This window comes from Enoplosus armatus, chromosome 5 (assembly GCF_043641665.1).
Source record: "Enoplosus armatus isolate fEnoArm2 chromosome 5, fEnoArm2.hap1, whole genome shotgun sequence".
Classification (NCBI taxonomy): domain Eukaryota; kingdom Metazoa; phylum Chordata; class Actinopteri; order Centrarchiformes; family Enoplosidae; genus Enoplosus; species Enoplosus armatus.
In genome coordinates this window covers 26,931,845-26,950,653 of record NC_092184.1, presented here as the reverse complement: position 1 = coordinate 26,950,653, position 18,809 = coordinate 26,931,845, and the positions used below count along the sequence as shown (strand labels likewise).

The 18,809-nt window shown below is 40.4% G+C and overlaps 3 protein-coding genes and 1 pseudogene across 3 annotated transcripts; 2 read left to right on the top strand and 2 right to left on the bottom strand.

Annotated features, from left to right (window-relative positions):
- Window positions 1–777: 777 nt before the first annotated feature.
- On the bottom strand, window positions 778–1,713 carry LOC139284865 (olfactory receptor 11A1-like). The gene has a single exon (XM_070905202.1). It carries the CDS (start codon window positions 1,711–1,713, stop codon window positions 778–780), a length of 936 nt encoding a protein of 311 aa, XP_070761303.1.
- Window positions 1,714–10,004: 8,291 nt separating this feature from the next.
- On the top strand, window positions 10,005–12,993 carry LOC139284864 (olfactory receptor 1500-like). Its single transcript, XM_070905201.1, has 2 exons — window positions 10,005–10,786; window positions 12,927–12,993. Exons 1-2 carry the CDS (start codon window positions 10,005–10,007, stop codon window positions 12,991–12,993), a joined length of 849 nt encoding a protein of 282 aa, XP_070761302.1.
- A 2,183-nt stretch (window positions 12,994–15,176) lies between these two features.
- Window positions 15,177–16,118, top strand: LOC139285355 (olfactory receptor 11A1-like). The gene is given in 1 exon segment (XM_070905919.1): window positions 15,177–16,118. A coding segment is annotated over 1 exon segment (942 nt).
- Window positions 16,119–17,947: 1,829 nt separating this feature from the next.
- LOC139284863 (olfactory receptor 52N5-like) lies at window positions 17,948–18,575 on the bottom strand (annotated as a pseudogene).
- Window positions 18,576–18,809: the final 234 nt, after the last annotated feature.

Here is an 18,809-nt window from a genome sequence, read left to right as displayed (position 1 = left end):
GCTGCAGCTGTACAGGTCAGGGTCTGGGATGGAGCAGCGCTGACATTTGTGTTATTTATTTATTTTTAAAGGGAATACGTCAGTATTTGAATTAACATGAATGAATTTACTATGTATTAACTGTTACCGTAAGAATTATGGCCAATGAGTCTATGTTGAATGTTGACATTTTCCAAAATAAATGACAAAAATGTTATTTTGTAAATTTTTTAGTTTTCCCTGTTGTACTTAAAATATAATAAGACCCAACCGTGGATTTTGTGTACAGTTACACCTCTAGTGTTGGATGCCTAAAAAAGAAAGGCTTATCGCATTTGATGTGTTGAAGTTACACATCTTATTTTCACTTATGAGGGTAGTTGGATTGGTTAGCTAGTAATGTTAGTCTCGACACTAAACTCAACACACAGTGCAAAGTGATGTATTGAGAAATTAGCCAGCTACAACAACAGCTGACGAATGTGAGGTCTCTCTGAGTTATTCATGAAACCTTTGACTAGTTTCTGACTGAACCCGGCTGCCTCGCCACCACTTGAGAGTACATTTTCAATCTTTAAAGCAGAGGCCATTACCATGAAAATCAATTTGATTGATTTAAACAAAATCTTTCACAGAAACTAGATCAACCATTCTTACATGTTAAGTTTAAAACCTTTAATTCACACATCATACTCACATCATTACTGTTGACAGGACAATTGTCAAACTCCTATAAATGTTTTTTTTCTTGATGTTGAAGCAGAGCAAATGTATTGATTCGATGAATGGTGTTAAAAGTTAATGTCTTTTTTTACCAAAGAACAGGCTTTTACATATCATATATATTTTTGACATTCTCAGGCCGTACATCACAGGGTTGAAGAGCGGTTGGCAAGTGAGAAAGTATAATGATAAAAAAATGCGCAATATGTTGGGCACACTGTTCATATTAAACCTGCTCTGTATTATTTCAAAGAAAGCTCCAAAAGAAAAGTTGAGCAGGGAAGCGAGGTGAGGCATGCAGGTACTGACTGCTTTCCGTCTGGTCTGTTTGGAGCCAGAAAAACAAATTTTAAGGATCTGAATGTAAGAGAAAAGGATTAAAAGTATAAGGCCAAAAATTATGGTAAACATGTAAACAATTCCATAGATGTTATTGACTGTGGTGTCCGAACATGCCAATTTGATGATGGAGTAGTTGTCACAGTACACTTTGTTAATGATGTTCCCACACAGCTGTAAAGGGACAGTTAGACAAAGCACTGTGAAAGCATTTACAAAGAAAGGATATACCCATATTAGAGCAGAAATGATTGCGACTTTGTTAAATGTCATACGTGTGTTATATTGTAGAGGATAGCAGATGGCAATGTATCTGTCATAAGACATGATGGCTAAGGTCAGAATTTCTACACCTCCATAAGAATACACAGAAAAAATCTGCAGGTAACAAAAGGGAGCAGAGACAGTGTGAACATCGGAGAGGATCTGAACCAGAAGGAATGGGAACAACCCTGTACTACCATACAGCTCATTTACAAACAGGCTGCACAGAAACAGGTACATAGGTTCATGTAAGCTTCTGTTCATGCAGATCACCACAATGAGCAAAAGATTGGAACTAACTATTAACACATATAACGAAATGACAATCATGAAAAACAAGTATTGAAAAACCCCAGTGTCAAAGTAGGCAGCCAGTGTGAAATAAGAAACCTGAGTAGAATTAATCATCACCAGAAAACAATTATTAACACCGTTCATTCTTGAAGTAAAGTTAATAACTGTGTTACATTTTGTCAACTTGAGTTGTAAAACTGCAAGTGGTACCAAATTTAAACTTCTGACTGTGACAATGTGAAGCTAAGAATAATGAATTCAGTGTAATAATACAAAACATTTTTTCATGAAAACAATTGTGACAGATATTCCAAACTCACCATTACCTTATTAGCAGTGAATATAATGTTTAGGTTAGATGTAGATGATGTAGTGTGTGACTGTATGTGAGTCCTGACCTGCTGTCCCACTGTCTACACTCATAGTGTGAGTCCAACTGAACTGAAACTCTACCTCTGCTTCTTTAAGAGTTTTCCAGACAGGGGACGCCCACAGCAGCAAGTCTGATTTTAATATCAGATGACAAACCGACAATGATTTCAGCAACTATTATGAAACAGGGTCTCGTTGTGTGAGTTGAGTTGTGCCACGTGTTTACCTGAAACTTGTACCCATCCTGGAGTTTGCTTTTCTTTACAATGAGCATTGCAGCCTCATAGAGCTGCTAGCGTGGCTGCGTGCATAGCATGCAGTATATGGAAAGCTGCTGATAATATTTTGTTTACCTCAGTTACATATGTGGAGAAGCAAAATACATTTCAGAATAATTCAATCCAACCCCACTATTAACTACAGCCTTCCTCGACACATGTCCTCTCTAACACAATGCCAACAAAAATTAATAATAAGGAGGTTCACAAATGTGGGAACTTATTGTAGTACATTATATCACAATGTACAGGATTTTTTATTTGTCTGGTAACTCAGTATGTAATCTTGAAAGTTCACTATCAGCATGCATAATTTAGCCGCAGAGTTGAATATGCTCGATCACCAAAACTGGAATATTGAGTCATGAGTAGGACTGGGTATGATTTATTAAACTTTTCAAGATCAGTGCTGATATAATGATTATGTTTTGGTATAAAGTCCAAATTCCTAAATTCCACTTTCAGGACCTTTGAGGTTTATTAACATGTTTTTATACAAAAAAGCTTTTGGTTTTTGACAGTTTTTGATACTTACAGACACATTTTGGTTGGTATTGAAAAAGTATTAAACTTCAATACCCAGCACTAATTTTGAAACTGATTATTATTTCACATATGGTGAATCTTGGTTTGTCACGTTAGAATTTAAGTTGAATTTTAGAGTCATACATCCCTGTGTAACAGAGTCTGTATGTGAGTCGACTTGCTATTCCATGTAGATTTGTTGGCTCAAAGGCGGCCTCCCTCAGAGGTGGTAAACACCACTGGCACCTTAGAAGCATTGCCAGTTTGTGAGAGACGTGCCTGTGGTGAGTTGCTGTGCACAGCACTGTATGCAAATGTGATGGATTATGTCTGTATGTCTGCCATATGAACATATATGCACTGTGATTTACAGAAACATTAATGAGAGTTACAAATGGGTTGCAGTACTTTTTAAGTGCTAAAAATGTCCAATTAACGGCATAACACATTTGTTAAGTTAGCTAGCTAGCCTCTGTGTTAAAATAATTTGCTGATCAAACCAACCTTTATATACATGTTTAATTTGAATATACACATCACATACACATTACTCAGAAGTCATACCTGTCAATATTACTGCTTTCAAGGCATCCCATTTAATATTTTTGGTCTTGTTATGCAAGTTGAGCAAATCTGTTCAAAGTCTGATGACGTCAGTAGTCTAGATGTTTTTTTTTTACCAAAAAGCAGACTTTTGTATATGATGCGTGTTTTGGACATACTCAGTCCATATAGTAGATCTGCATGCAACATGTTGGGTACACTGTTCTGCTCTGTAATACTTCTGGTCTGTTTGAAACCAGAGAAACAGATTTTAAGAATTTTAAAGTAAGTGTAAAGGATTAAAGTTAAAGGAACACAAATTGTGATAAATGTGTAAATGAATCCATAGATGTTATTGATTGTGGTGTCAAAGCATGCCACTTTGACGATAGACTAGTTGTCACAGTACACTTTGTGAATGATGGTTCCACACAGCTGTAAAGGGGCAGTCAAATAAGACACTGAGATAACCATTACAAGAATAGTATTCCAAGTAAGTATATATTCCAGTGCGCATGCGCCGACCGTGCATGCAGCCTGGTACAGTCGCTCCTGTTTGTTTTCTTATTTTTTCTTATTTTTTCCTTTATCATAACTTTCATATTTTAACTACTAACTTTTTAAAGCTGTGCCCTCTCCAAACATGCTGGGGGAGAGAGTTCTGGTACTTTTTTTCACCCTAGAATTACTTTCATTGAAACATCGGACCGTCGCGCAGCAACTTCTGGGCCGCATTGTTTACTCCAGAGATCAGCTGATGGCTCTGAAGCCGGCCGGCTTGGAGACCAGATCATTGGAGATCCCCACTGAAATCTGGAGAAAAACACACAGAGGATGCAGAGGAGGAACAAAGCGACGAGAGAAGAGAGGTGGGTCGAGACAGCAGAGGCTTCCTCCTAACAGCTTACAACACTGAGTGGTCAGCAACACCGGGGCTCTACAGGGGACTGTCCTCTCTCCCTTCCTCTTCACCATCTACACCACGGACTTCAGCTACTGCACAGAGACCTGCCATCTTCAGAAGGTTTCTGATGACTCAGCAGTAGTTGGATGTATCAGTGAGGGTGATGAGGAGGAGTACAGGGCTGCTGTGGACAACTTTGTCACATGGTGCGAGCAGAACCACCTGCAGCTCAACAACAAAGACAAAGGAACTGACTGTTGATCTGAGGAGGACCAAGGTGCCGATGACCCCTGTTTCCATCCAGGGGGTCCGTGTGGACATTGTAGAGGATTACAAGTACCTGGGAGTTCACATTGACAATAAACTGGACTGGGTGAAGAACACTAATGCCCTCTACAGGAAGGGCCAGAGCCACCTCTATTTTCTGAGGCGGCTGAGGTCCTTCAACACCTGCTGGACTATGCTGAGGATGTTCTATGAGTCTGTGGTGGCCAGTGCTATCCTCTATGCTGTTGCATGCTGGGGCAGCAGGCTGAGGGTGGCGGACTCCAACAGACTCAACAAACTGATCCGCAAGGCCAGTGACGTTGTGGGGGTGGAGCTGGACTCTCTGACGGTGGTGTCAGAGAGGAGGATGCTGTCCAAGCTGCTGGTCATCTTGGACAATGTCTCACATCCTCTCCATGACGTACTGGTCGGACACAAGAGCAGCTTCAGTTGGAGACTCATTCCTCCCAAATGTACAACATAGCGATACAGGAAATCATTCCTGCCTGTGGCCATCAGACTGTTCAACTCCTCCCTCTGAGTGTCAGACACTCAGGAAGAGACTGGAAATCTGGATCTAATTCACCTGTTCATATACTACCACACTATTATTTGTTCTTTAAATGTCAGTGCAATACATATATATTCATACGCAATAGTGCAATACAAACATATATATACATACATATACATTGTTATTGCATATATTTTTTTCTTTTACTTTTCACTTAAATATTGTAAATGTGTATATTTTTTATTTTCTATTTCTTATTTCTTATCTTATTTTTGTACATACTCTCATTTCTAAATTTATGCCACTTTCTACCCTTGAATGGGAGCACCGGTACTGTATAATTTCCCCCCGGGGATCAATAAAGTATTTCCGATTCTGATTCTAATTGACCACCTTGGAGACAGATAGAGTACCAATGCTTACAGGGCTCAACCCTGAGAGCTGACCCTGAGAGGAAGACCTTCCGCTTTGGATAGTAGTGGGGACTTGGGATGCGATGTTGGTCTGCCGCCCGCTGGTAGAGACTGCACCCGGCCCTCACCTAGATACAGCGGCAACGACAGATGAAGATGTAGAGGAGGGAACACTGGCTTTTTTTTCTTGCTCCAGAAAGGCTGGGGGCTAATAGCCACAGGTACACTGGAAGAGGGGCAGTCCAGTGGCGAAGCAGGCAAGGTGTGTTGTTGGCATATTCAACTCATAGCAGCTGCTTGGACCAGGAGGTTCCATTGACCGGTTGGAGTCATGGTGGAGCCCGAAGGAGGGGCTGACCATGGCACCTATGAGGTTGCAAAACTCTTTCCAGAAATGGGGCGAATTGGAGACCTAAGTCACCGACCATGTTGCTTGAGCAGCTGTGCAGGTGGAAAAAAAAACAGCTTAGCACTCTGTAGCTTTGGGGAGCTTGGGCAATGGAATAACGTGGGAAGACCAAAGCCAGTGCAGGACAAGAAGAGACTGGAGGAGTCCAGCTGGGGCATGACAGGTCACCTTGTCCTGGGAGCACATCTGGCATGCTGCCACAAACTCCAGAACCTCCTTCTCCATGGTTGACCACCAAAACAGGTGTGTTTGGAGGGAATGGGTGCATCTGCTCCCCGGATCACAGACGAGAGGACTAACCCCACTGGACCACCTGTAAGCAGAGATGGTCTGGGATAAAGTGCCAGTCAGCAGGGCACCCACTGACTGCGGTAGATAGGGCATTAGGATTGACATTCTTGGAGTGTGGGCAGTTGGTGAAGAGACGCCTCAGCTCCCAGAACGCCTGTTCCATCTTGCTGGAAATGTTTTGAGAAGTTGAGAAGCATTTAATGGGGGTAGTTACACATAAAATGTCTACAGAAATTGGCATACACCATCAACAGCTTCTACAGCTTCTTCCAAGAAGTCAGGGCTGGCGACTTGGTGCCTTGAACATAGTGGGAGCCACCTGAATATGCACACAATAAATCACAGGAACGTCCTCATGGAAAGTAAACCCACATTTTCCTGCCTTGACGAATAGGTGGCTTTCCAAGCATCAATGTTGCACATACTCCAGTTTGGACTTGGAAAAGATAAAAATGTCATCCAAGTAGACAAGCACAAACTTGTTAAACCTGTCAAGGAGGACATCGTTGAGCAGGGCTTGAAGGACAGCAGGAGCATTAGTTAATCCAACAGGACCCACTGTGTTAATGACAGTTTATCCTTTCCTTATGCCAACCAAGTGGTATGTGTCCAGTGCTTGGCGAACATTGTAGCCCCTCGTAACTGTTCAAAGCCAGATGAACTGAGAGGGAGGGTGTACTTGTTCTTAATGATTATGTCATTAACCTCACGGTAATCAATGCTGGGTAAGAGGGATCTGAGTGTTTTCCCCCAACGAAGAAACCTGCAGCTTTTGTCGATGACGAGGGTCTTATGAGCCAGTGAGTTGTTGATTTCTTCATGGCCTGAGTCTCGGGTGGACAGAAAATACAGATGGCCCCTGGGTAGGGAGGAGGCCGGGAGGAGGTTGATGGCGCAGTCATGTGGGCGGTGTTCTGGCATGGAGGTGACTTGTGTCTTGTTGAGCACCTCCTTAAGGTCCAAATTCTCCCCAGGCATCCCCGAGAGGTCTGGCCAGATGCAGAGAGGTTAGAAAGAGTAGAATACAGAGCAGACCATGACAATGTTCACTCCTACCCATAATTGAACCTATAGGCCAGTGTATGTGGCATGTGTGCATGAGGGCGGCATCAGCACCGCAGTCAACAAACACTGCAACTGCGTGGGTTCGATCAGACAAGCTGGGCCTCAGGTAGAGGACAGGAGGATATTTAAGAATCTTTGGTTCAAGTCTCTTGGCTTTTTACTGGGCAGGGTGAGACAAAGAGGCACTTATTCTCCTTCAAGTGGCTGTTGGTCCTTCAAGGACAGCTTGGTGCGACCCAGGAGTTGGTCAAGGAAGGCAGAAATCTCCTTAACCTCAGCAACTGTATAGAGAGTTGTTGCTCATGGTGATTAATGGGTTTAGCCTTCACAGCTTGGCACAGAGGGTGGACAGTTGGCTAAATCCATACTGGCCAACAATGTGTCATTCGTATCTGCTGGTTGAATGATCCAACTCGCAGGCTGGATAGGGAGAATTTAAAAATGTAAACTTTATACTAGTTGTATGTACAAATATAAACAAAATCTTAAGGTAGGAAAGTTTAAAGGTCCCATACTGTAGAAAGTGAGATTTCCATGTCTTTTTTGATTATAAAGCAGAGGCCTGTACTTCGAAGCAGGATTTGAGGTTAGCAAGGTAACTTTGGGGTTAACCCTGGGCTTTCAGGGTTATGACGGTGGTTCACTTCTTACCGGGGCACATTGCCTTGTTAACTTATGCTGCAAACCCAACCTGGTCCGGAGCAGGTTATGTTCGTGATAACAGATCAACTCGTATAAAAGCCCAAACAGTTAAGCTTAATCAAGCCATATAATGAAAAGATATCCTGGGTATGTAAATACTGTGAAGTTATCAAAATGCTCTGTCCATGGAGAAATGCACACAGCCCATATTCAGATACTGAGCCGCCAGGATTCCCGTAAAGTTGTGTTGTCACGTCTATACAGTCACCAGTATACAGTCATGCCCAGCGACGCCCCCAGCAGGTCATCTGCTCCAGGCACAGCATGTCCACTAAGTACAGCGATGTGTCTATCCACCTGCTCAGTCTATTCTTCACGTTTTTGGATGTTGTTCAGTATGTCTCTTGGTGCACAGATGGCTTTACTTGTTGATAAATGAGTCGCTAACTACTGCTAACTGGAGCTGCCGTTAGCTTGTTAGCTCAGTTGGCCATGCAGCTAGCGGTCCTATTAGCTAGCTGACTCTGCCCGAACTGGGAGCTCGAGCCCAGGCCTGAAAATCTCCTCCTCCCGGCGGACCATAGCTCCTGTGCTAGCGGTGTAAATCCCAACACTCACGCGGTGCTCCGAGCTCCCACCCGGCGTAGAGTCAGATAAGCTAATAGGACTTGGCTGCACGGCTAACTAGCAAACAGCAGCTACAGTTAGCAGTTACCTTAAAGCTATCTGTCCATCAGGAAACTCAGAAACCTTTTGTACTGAGGCCCATCTATCGTTTTTCCAACCTACTTCTTGTCTCATTTGTGGTCTGATAAACAGGAAATTCATCAAATTCAGTGCCCCATGTCTCTATTTTCCAAGCTAAGTTACTGTAGCTGTCATTCGCCATAGAAGTCAGAAAACTATTTCAGTCGCCATTCTTCTCCCCTTCTGCTACCTACGCGCTTGCAGGTAGCAGCCTACACACTGAAAATGGCAAGTTTTGACAAAGACTTGGATCATCGGTGGTTTTAATGGGTCCAGTGAGCTCCATCAGAGCTATATTATAGGTAGGCTTCACCTCTAGGACACCGATGATCACGTTATGTTTGTCTTTTTAACAGTAAAAGCTGTAAAATCACAGTCTCCATACGTCATTTACTATTTCACTTGGGGTTTTTTATTTTGCAGTGATTTAACCATTTCAATTCCAGGGCAAAATTTCCCCCCATCTTGCAACGGCACTGTCGCTGCATCCTGGGCTTCACGCCGCCCAAGACGATTGTGATTGGTTTAAAGAAAAACAAACAAGCCAGAGTGTTTTCCTCCTATCACAGAATGACGATGGGTTGAGCCAGACCTCTCTTCAAAGTGTGGAGAGAGGTCTGGCTATGCGAGACTATACCTATGCAGACACAGCATATAAATAAAGGACTTTTTGTGAATCATGCAAAGCTAGTGGAGTCCAAGAATGAAAACATACAGCTGAAATGAGCATAATATGGGACCTATAAAAGAGGCAGAGGCAGAGTTTCTTACAGTATGACTACAGCAGGTCAGCATCTAAATTCACACAATGTCACAAACTGTTTTCTGTAGTGTCTTACCTTCATTTTATATAGACTTTGAATCAAAGAATGTCAAGTTTTCTCAGTTGTTTTCTTGCTGATGAATTTCTTTACTGTGTGTTGGCTGAATACTATTAGTGGGTTTAATACTTTAGCTGTACATAGTACACAACAGACACAGAGCTTATAGTTAAAGCTTTAGTAAAACAAAATGTAACATCCTATGAACAGTGTTATGACTGCTCTATAAAGCAAAAGGAGGATCATGATAAACTCTACACAGGTTTCATATTTTACACTTGCTGCCTACTTTGACTCTGGGGTTTTCAAATATTTATATTTTATTATTATTATGTCCTTGTATGTGTTAATAGTTAGTTCCAATCTTTTGCTCATTGTGGTTATCTGCATGAACAGAAGCTTACATGAACCTTGTACATCTCACCACTAGTGAGGTTACAATCCATTTAATAATGTCACATTCTTTCCAAATGATTACAAGTCTGTCATCAGTTGCACACTGTAGTAGCTTTGTCATTTAAACAAGAATGATGCTCAATTCAACTTCATCAACTTTGTCTTATTTCATTCTTGGAGCTTATATGCATGTTGGAAGTTTGAGATACTTCTATTTCATGATAACTGCTTTGCTTTACATTGTTATTGTTATTGCCAACACGTCTCTCATTGTGGTTATCTGCATGAACAGAAGCTTACATGAACCTATGTACCTGTTTCTGTGCAGCCTGTTTGTAAATGAGCTGTGTGGTAGTACAGGGTTGTTCCCATTCCTTCTGGTTCAGATCCTCTCCGACGTTCACACTGTCTCTGCTCCCCTTTGCTTCCTACAGAATTTCTTTTTATACTCATATGGAGGGGTAGAATATTTAAACTTAGCCATCATGTCTTATGACAGATACCTTGCTATTTGTTTTCCTCTACAATATAACACACGAATGACATTTAACAAAATTGCCTTGCTTATTGCTGTAACATGGCTTTGCCCGTTACTACTATGTCTTGTGATGACATCCTTGAGTAACTCCTTACAGCTGTGTGGCACCATTATTGAGAAAGTGTACTGTGACAACTACTCCATCGTCAAACTGGCATGTTATGACACCACAATCAATAATATCTATGGACTCATTGTCTCTTCACTTTCAATCTTTTGTCCTCTAATTCTAATTATATACACTTACATGAAGATTCTCAACATTTGTTTTTCTGGTTCCAAACAGACCAGACAGAAAGCAGTCAGTACCTGCACGCCTCACCTCGCTTCCCTGCTCAACTTTTCTTTTGGGGCATGCTTTGAATTATCACAGAGCAGGTTTAATATGAACAATCTACCCAATATTTCGAGAATCTTTTTGTCATTATACTGGCTTACATGCCAGCCACTTTTCAACCCTTTACTGTATGGTCTAAATATGTCCAAAATCAGCAACATATGTAAAAGTCTTGTCTTTGCTGAAATGTAATTCACTTATGTAATGGCCATCCAACAGATTTCAGTGTTTCCCACATGTTTAAGGTCAAACATATGGCATATATCAGCTACACAACTGCTGTAAATTAAAAAGCTGCCCTTTGATTAGATAAATTAGTTACAAAGATTTCAAATCAATGCACATTTTCTTATCACATTGTGTTTTGAACTGCTTTTCCACAAAGATGGATGAAAGAAAGCAACAAAAATACAAGAAATGTTTTTTATTGAAAGCAAAGTGGCTTTGATAAGCTGAAATTAAATCGTACACATGGGAAATTTTGACCTGAATAACAATAGAAAACATTAAACAATATGTTTGATAAAGATAGTGTCAACAATTTTGTGTCATAAATAATAATAGTTTGGTTAGAATCCTTCTGTGAAAGTCACTAATCATAGATGCCTTAATCAATTTTGATGATGAGTGCTTTTATGTTTAAAGGAAGAGCAAATTATTGATTCCAAACATTACAAAAGTTCATGTGAGAACCCTACATAGGTTTTACATTTAGATGAAAAAGGCTGTTTTTATCTTATTGCAAAACCCGTAATTAGTATGTATTGCATATATGTGTTTATCTATATTTACATCCATATCTATATCTATGTATGTCATATACTGTGTGTGTGTGTGTGTGTGTATATATATATATTAGCTATTAGTGTGTCTTTAGAGGACTGGACAAGCAGTTTAGCATTTGTAGGCTCATCCAACCTTGTTTCAGGGCAAAAACAATGATGTAAGTGTGAAACACTATTCATACCTACTATATATATATATATATATATATATATATATGTGTGTGTGTGTGTGTGTGTGTGTGTGTATATATATATATATATATATATATATATATATATATACCTATGTCTCCTTGGATTTGATAATAAATATCTTTTAAAAGGACATCAGAAATTGCGATGGCAGAGACTTTGTTAGTATGTTACATAATATGCATAATGCGTCTGTACGGTGGTTGCACTATAACAACAACAACAACAACAACAACAATAATAGTCCTAGTTTAACAAGAAAGACTGATTTAAAGATATTGTGTGATGGATGATGTTCTGGAAACTGAGTTTGGCATCCATAAAGTGGGACACTAGCTTCATCAGAAACAGGGAATTAAAAAATGAATGTTTCGATTACTTACTATTACTTTAATTTTCCAAACACTAATCTGAGTCACTGACTCAGGTCTGTGTGTTCAAGTCAAGGCCAATTTATTTGTCATTCCCCCTACAGTACTCACTATACAGGGGAGTAAAATTGCATTCCTTCAGACAGAGGGGTGAAGTTAGATTCACTCTCTGACGACATAAACCAGACCAAGTCCATGCAAAGAGGTGGACTGCTGCTCTAGCACCCTACTGCAGTATGCCGAATGAACCTGATTGACCTCACATAGTACCATACCCAGAGGGGGCAGGCATGCATCCATGTCAGTACCTGTCAGAAAGTAGGTGGCCATTAGGGTGCCAGATTGACTAACATTAAAGTGAATTATGTATGTGTCCAAAAATGTGCACTGTGCCTTTCATTGAATTTGCGCTCACAGTCTGCTTGTTAATATACAGCCTAATTTACAGGTCCGATAGGTATATTATAGGGAGTCATTAAATGGAAGGTTATGTGAATAAATAGATCTCTCCATGCTAGAGCTCAAAGATGAAAGAGACCATGGTTTCCACATGAGCCTCTCCATCCTGTATACATTTCATATGTTGATGCAGTCCGTAAGACTGACAAAAAACCAAGATGTTCTCCCTCAACATTGGCCACTGTGATGAACCTGTCCCCTTGAACCCTCTGCACAGACAACACTGTGGATCATCTCAGAAACTTGTTGAGCCCAAACTGTCCTGAGCTTCCCATCCTTTTCGGTGATAAAGAAATAGAAATCACTTTTACACGCCACCCTTATACCTTTGTGGCCAGGAGAGTGGAGTCTCTGCAGCCAAAGCCTGCCGGTGCTGCGGATCTTCTGCCACTGAAAAGGCAGCTTACCTTATGAGTGGACTTACCAGTGAAACTGTAAACTATAACACAGATTCATGGTTGTTGGTGGAGCAAGGAAATAGCCAATCATGGTGTTATGATCATGTGGTGTCATTTGTCCTTTTGATTTTTTGCCAAATTACAAGAAGACAGGTCTTGTCTTGGGAGAGGAGGAGTAAGGAAATAAAAAACACAAGAGAGTTGCATTCTTTCATAGGAGTTGGCAACCACTGGCTTAGTGTCTTAGTGTTAATTAATTACCCTAGATGTAACAACAACTGGCTTGGGCACCTCAATTTCCCAGAGACAGACTTGGATTGGGAGCACCAGTGGTCTCATTTGTAACCGTTGCATACGCACAAAACAGGGCCTGAAAGAAGCGCAAAAGTTGTGATCTATAAAAACAAACTTGGCAGGAGAATGAGCTCACCTGTACTAAACTCTGAGCCATGTATACCAACATGTTGGAGATGCAGACGGTGAGGTGGTGACCTGAAGCCAGACTGTTTCATGATGCCTAATGATACTTAAGAGTAAAGGGCCAGAGAAGTAGTTCTCTTTAGCTAAAGGCCAGGACCCTGCCTCCCTCTCCTGACAGCAAGGTCTGGGGTAAGAATAGATGGAGACCCCACACCCACTTGGTTATTCCAGACCTCTGCCTATACACAACTTAGCCTGTTGGGGCTACCCAATAGGAGTGGCTTTAGTTTAACACTCAAAAACTCCTCCTCTGTGTGAGTGTGCTTTGATCCGATTTGATTGACAGTGCTCGTTACATAAGCAAACAACCCAAAAACCTTTCTCATTCTTTGATTCAAATATTGTTCTATCCTTATTGCATGGAAGCACTTGATGTCACCTTTTCAAACTGAGCCCCGCCCACTTCACAGCAGCCTAGTATGAAGCTAATTAAGGAAATAGTTTTCAGGGCCTTAAGCTGGTGTGTCCTCCTTTACTGTACACAAATGTGTATGGAAGAACAAAACAACAGAACAAAATGCGCAATGAAATCTTGTGCAACCAGAGGCTCTGGGACACTTTATGCTCCTGCCTTGCTGCTTGTACTATTTGTGTGTACAGATATATAAACAACGACGTAAACGATCAATACTTCTTGAACAAGAGGTCCTCTTCTATGGAATATTAAATCATTCATAAAGGTGTGCCTGAAAATAGAGTTTTGTTGTTGAAATTCTCGTTGTACGTAATCTCTGTTTTAAATGTTGGTATATTCAGGTCATTGCTTGCAGGTTTAGTTTTTTTGAGTCTGAATATTTTTCAGATCCATGCCTTCAAGCTTAATTTCACAAGCTGTGGAAAATCATGCATGAGTGTCTGTCATTTGACACATTTGACAGGTTTACTGTGAAGTAATGTTTTGCGCACAGGAGAAGGTTAGCCGCAGGGTAGAGAGGGTGGGATCTTCGTCTTCCGACCAATCAGTGTCTTTGCTATGAACAATACAATTGGCTACACAACCCTGTCAGTTCATGCTTATGTCGGCTCCCAGCTCACCCGGCGTCCAATGGTTTGCATTACTCAGGCAAACTGAGTAACGGCAGTAAATCTACAAAATACATTCAACTTGTGCCAGGTGTAACGATAACCTTTTTTGAAAGTAATCAGTGACACAAATGTACGTGTTTACAAAACAAGAGTTACAGCAGCCAAACTGTATCTTTAAGCACACCCTTTGAAATTAAATGTTCAAGTTTACAAAACTAAAGACCATTTCAGGTACAAAACTCTATTTTAAAGCTCACCTTTATGAATGAGTTTTACATTCCATACTTCTCATATTTGGGTGGACATTGCAGAACATTTCAGTTTCATGGGTCACAGTTCAATCAAACTGAACCTGCTTGATGCAAACAGGGAGAGATAAATAAGCCACCTGAATGGGGAACTACTTCTTTACATTTGCTTTCAGGGAGCCCTCTTTTTACTTTGTGTAAAAACTAAAGTTTCCTCTGAGATCAATTAGAAATCAGTACCAACTAGATGGTCCTTTGATAATTAGGACAGTCTGCTGCTGTGGGTGTCCCCTCACTTCAGACAGTTAAAGCAGAAGCAGACTTTCAGCTCAGTTAGGAGAGACTCACAGTCTGGCTGAAGCAGAGGAAAGTTAGCAGTCACACAACGTCGTAAACTGTGTTGTGTAATGTCTTACCTTAATATTATACAGGACAACTGGGGAATGTTACTGTGTGTGCTTAATGCTTTAGCTGCACACAAGCTTTAAAGGTTTAACTGAACTTCTAGAAATCGATATCAAAAACAAAACAGGGTTAGTTCATCTTGTAAAGTTTCATGGTTGTTTTATGAGACAGGAGGATCATGATAAACTCTACACAGGTCTCATACTTCACACTTGCTGCCTACTTTGACTCTGGGGTTTTCAAATATTTATATTTTATTATTATTATGTCCTTGTATGTGTTAATAGTTAGTTCCAATCTTTTGCTCATTGTGGTTATCTGCATGAACAGAAGCTTACATGAACCTATGTACCTGTTTCTGTGCAGCCTGTTTGTAAATGAGCTGTATGGTAGTACAGGGTTGTTCCCATTCCTTCTGGTTCAGATCCTCTCTGACGTTCACACTGTCTCTGCTCCCTTTTGTTACCTGCAGATTTTCTGTGTGTACTCTTATGTTTGTGTAGAATATTTAAACTTAGCCGTCATGTCTTATGACAGATACCTTGCCATCTGTTATCCTCTACAATATAACACACGTATGACGACTAGAAAGGTTGCCATGCTTGTTGGTGTAACGTGGTTATTCCCTCTTCTTGCAATTGTTGTTTTGATATCATTGAGTGCACCTTTACAGCTGTGTGGGAACATCATTAACAAAGTGTACTGTGGAAACTACTCTGTTGTTAAACTGGCCTGCTCTGACACCAGAGTCAATAATATTTATGGCCTCATTTATACCGTCATCTCAATCATCATTCCGCTCATTTTAATTCTTTACACTTACATGAAGATTCTCAAAGTGTGTTTTTCTGGTTCTGAACAGACCAGACAGAAAGCAGTCAGTAACTGCACGCCTCACCTCGCTTCTCTCCTGAACTTTTCTTTTGGTTGTTGTTTTCAAATATTACAGAGCAGATTTGATATGAGCAGTGTTCCCAATATGTTAGGCATTTTATTATCACTATACTTTTTAACATGCCAGCCTGTCTTTACACCAGTACTCTACGGGCTCAAAATGTCCAAAATCCGCAACATATGCAAACGTCTGTTGTGAAGTTAAGTCATTAGTTCAGTTCAGTTTTACATACATGAAAAAGCAATAAATAAATACCTCCCCTGACTTCAGCAGTGTCAACACTAATAATAAGGTGATCTTGGTGTGTTTTTAATTTTGCTTTGTTATGTTTCTATCTTCTACACTTGATCTGAGAGACATGGTCTAGTGTTTGATGTTTTGTTCATGACTTACAATAGGCTGTCTAGTTGTGAAAGTATATTTACTAGTTTAGACTAGACTTTTTTTATTCTTAGATTTATTGTTTAGACTTTAAAATGTTAAAACAAAATAGTGAAAATTCCCTTCCAAAATGTTCACAATTCAAAGTCCATACAAGAAAGCCAAAGTTATTTAATATTGTAATAATAAAAAAACACTTAACAAAAACTTAACTAACTAAACTCTTCTTGGAGAGGGTGAAACAAGAAAATGCTCAGCATTTAAAAAACAACGAATGTACTATCACTTAGGTGATAGACAGAAAATCAATTTTGATAATAATTTCAGCACTAATCTTGATTCTCAGCTATTTGAAATGCTGCATTGAAAATCAATGATGCATGTTTTTTTTTTAACAAAAGTGCAAAGTAATAAAGTACATTTGTTTGTAGTGAATTTTGTGCAGTTGAGAAGCACTGATACATCACATACAATCAAACATACAATCTTTTTACACAAAATTCACGGTTCAGTATGTTACTCGGTTTTGGGGTCACGGTTTGGCAAGTTTTAGGTACAGCAGGGAAAACAGTAAAATATAGAAAATAACATTTTTGTGATTTATTTTGAAAAATGTCAACATTCAACAGCGACTCATTGGCCATAATTGTTCTTGTAACCTTTAATGCACTCAAATACTGACATATTGTCAAGAAGAAGTAATAAATAACAAATGTCAGCGCTGCTCCATCCCAGACCTGTTGATAGCTCCTGAACAGCTGCAGCTGCTGGTTTATACAGAGCAGGAACAACCACTGACTAACGGGCACACTGAGGGCTCATGCACTGTCTGTCTGTCTGTCTGTCTGTCTGTCTGTCTGCCTGTCTGTCTGTCGGTCTGCGTCTCCACGTCTATCTCTCTCTCTGTCTCTTTCTGTCTGTCTATCTGTCTCTCCCCCTCTGTCTTTCTCCCTCCCTCTCAAACCCAACTGGTCAAAGCAGATGACCCCCCCACCTAGAGTCTGGTTCTGCTCGAGGTTTCTGCCTCTTAAAAGGAAGTTTTTCCTTGCCACTGTCGCCAAAGTGCTTGCTCATGGTGGGAACTGTTGGGTCTCTGTAATAACATTATAAAGAGTCGGTCTAGACCTGCTCTATTTTGTAAAGTGTCATGAGATGACTTTTGTTGTGATTTGGCGCTATATAAATAAAATTGAATTGAATGTTTTTCACATATGGCTTACTTCCTGTTGCCAGTAGATGGCGCTATGACTAATGCTCAAAAGGTTCATGTGGAAATCCTCAGGCCTGGACTCTCATCAAACATGTCAAGTTTGATGCATATTGGACAATGTACAGTAAAGTTACAACTGCATTCTGTGCCCACTCTGAGCATGTTTATTTGGGGGGGGGGGTATAAGAATAATAATTCCTTGCATTTCAATAGGGTCCTCGCAGGGCTTTCCTGCTCGGGCCCTAATTATCATTTGCTGCAGGTCTTCATAAAGACAAAACTCAACCCAAAGCTGTTTGTTTGTTTGTGTTGTATAACTTACATGTTTAATGCCCTCTGACATTTAACTTCAGACACCATGATGGTTGAAATAAGTCCAAGGCATCCATGTATTGTTTTTTCTGGTTACTCAAAATGAACGAATTAGATGGATGATCTACACTTCAGAACAAAACAGACTTTTACATATCTTACGGACTTTGGACATTTTCAGGCCGTACATTACAGGGTTGAAGAGCGGCTGGCATGTAAGAAAGTATAAAGATAAGAAAATGCGCAAAAAGATGGGCACATTGTTCATATTAAACCTGCTTTGTGACACTTCAAAGCATGCCCCAAAAGAAAAATTGAGCAGGGAAGCGAGGTGAGGCGTGCAGGTACTGACTGCTTTCTGTCTGGTCTGTTCAGAACCAGAAAAACACACTTTGAGAATCTTCATGTAAGTGTACAGGATTAAAATTTGAGGAGCAAAGACTGAGAAGGCAGTAAGAAAGAGTCCATAGATGTTATTGACTGTGGTGTCGGAGCAGGCCAGTTTGACGATGGAGTAGTTGTCACAGTACACTTTGTTAATGATGTTCCTACACAGCTGTAAAGGGGAACTGAGGGATGTCGTGCCAACAACTACAAGAAAAGGGGCTAACCATGTTAGGCCAATAAGCATGGCAACCTTATTCAATGTTATATGTGCATTATACTGTAGAGGACAACGGATGGCAAGGTTATCTGTCATAAGACATGACGGCTAAGTTAGTAAATTCTGCCCACAGCAGCAGTGACCTCATTATCGAAATATCCCACTGAGTTGTACTGATTTCAAAATGACTAACTAAAACTGTGTACACCAAATATTTAACCACTGAACAGAAGACTGCTCAGTACAATAAGGTTTGACAAAAATGAATACTATCATTTTGTACCTCGAGGGAAGATTTTGCTGACATGACCTTTGGTATTTATAGTTATTGGTCCTACAGATAAATGTCTTAGTAGTTATCATCCTGTTGGTACCAGAACTT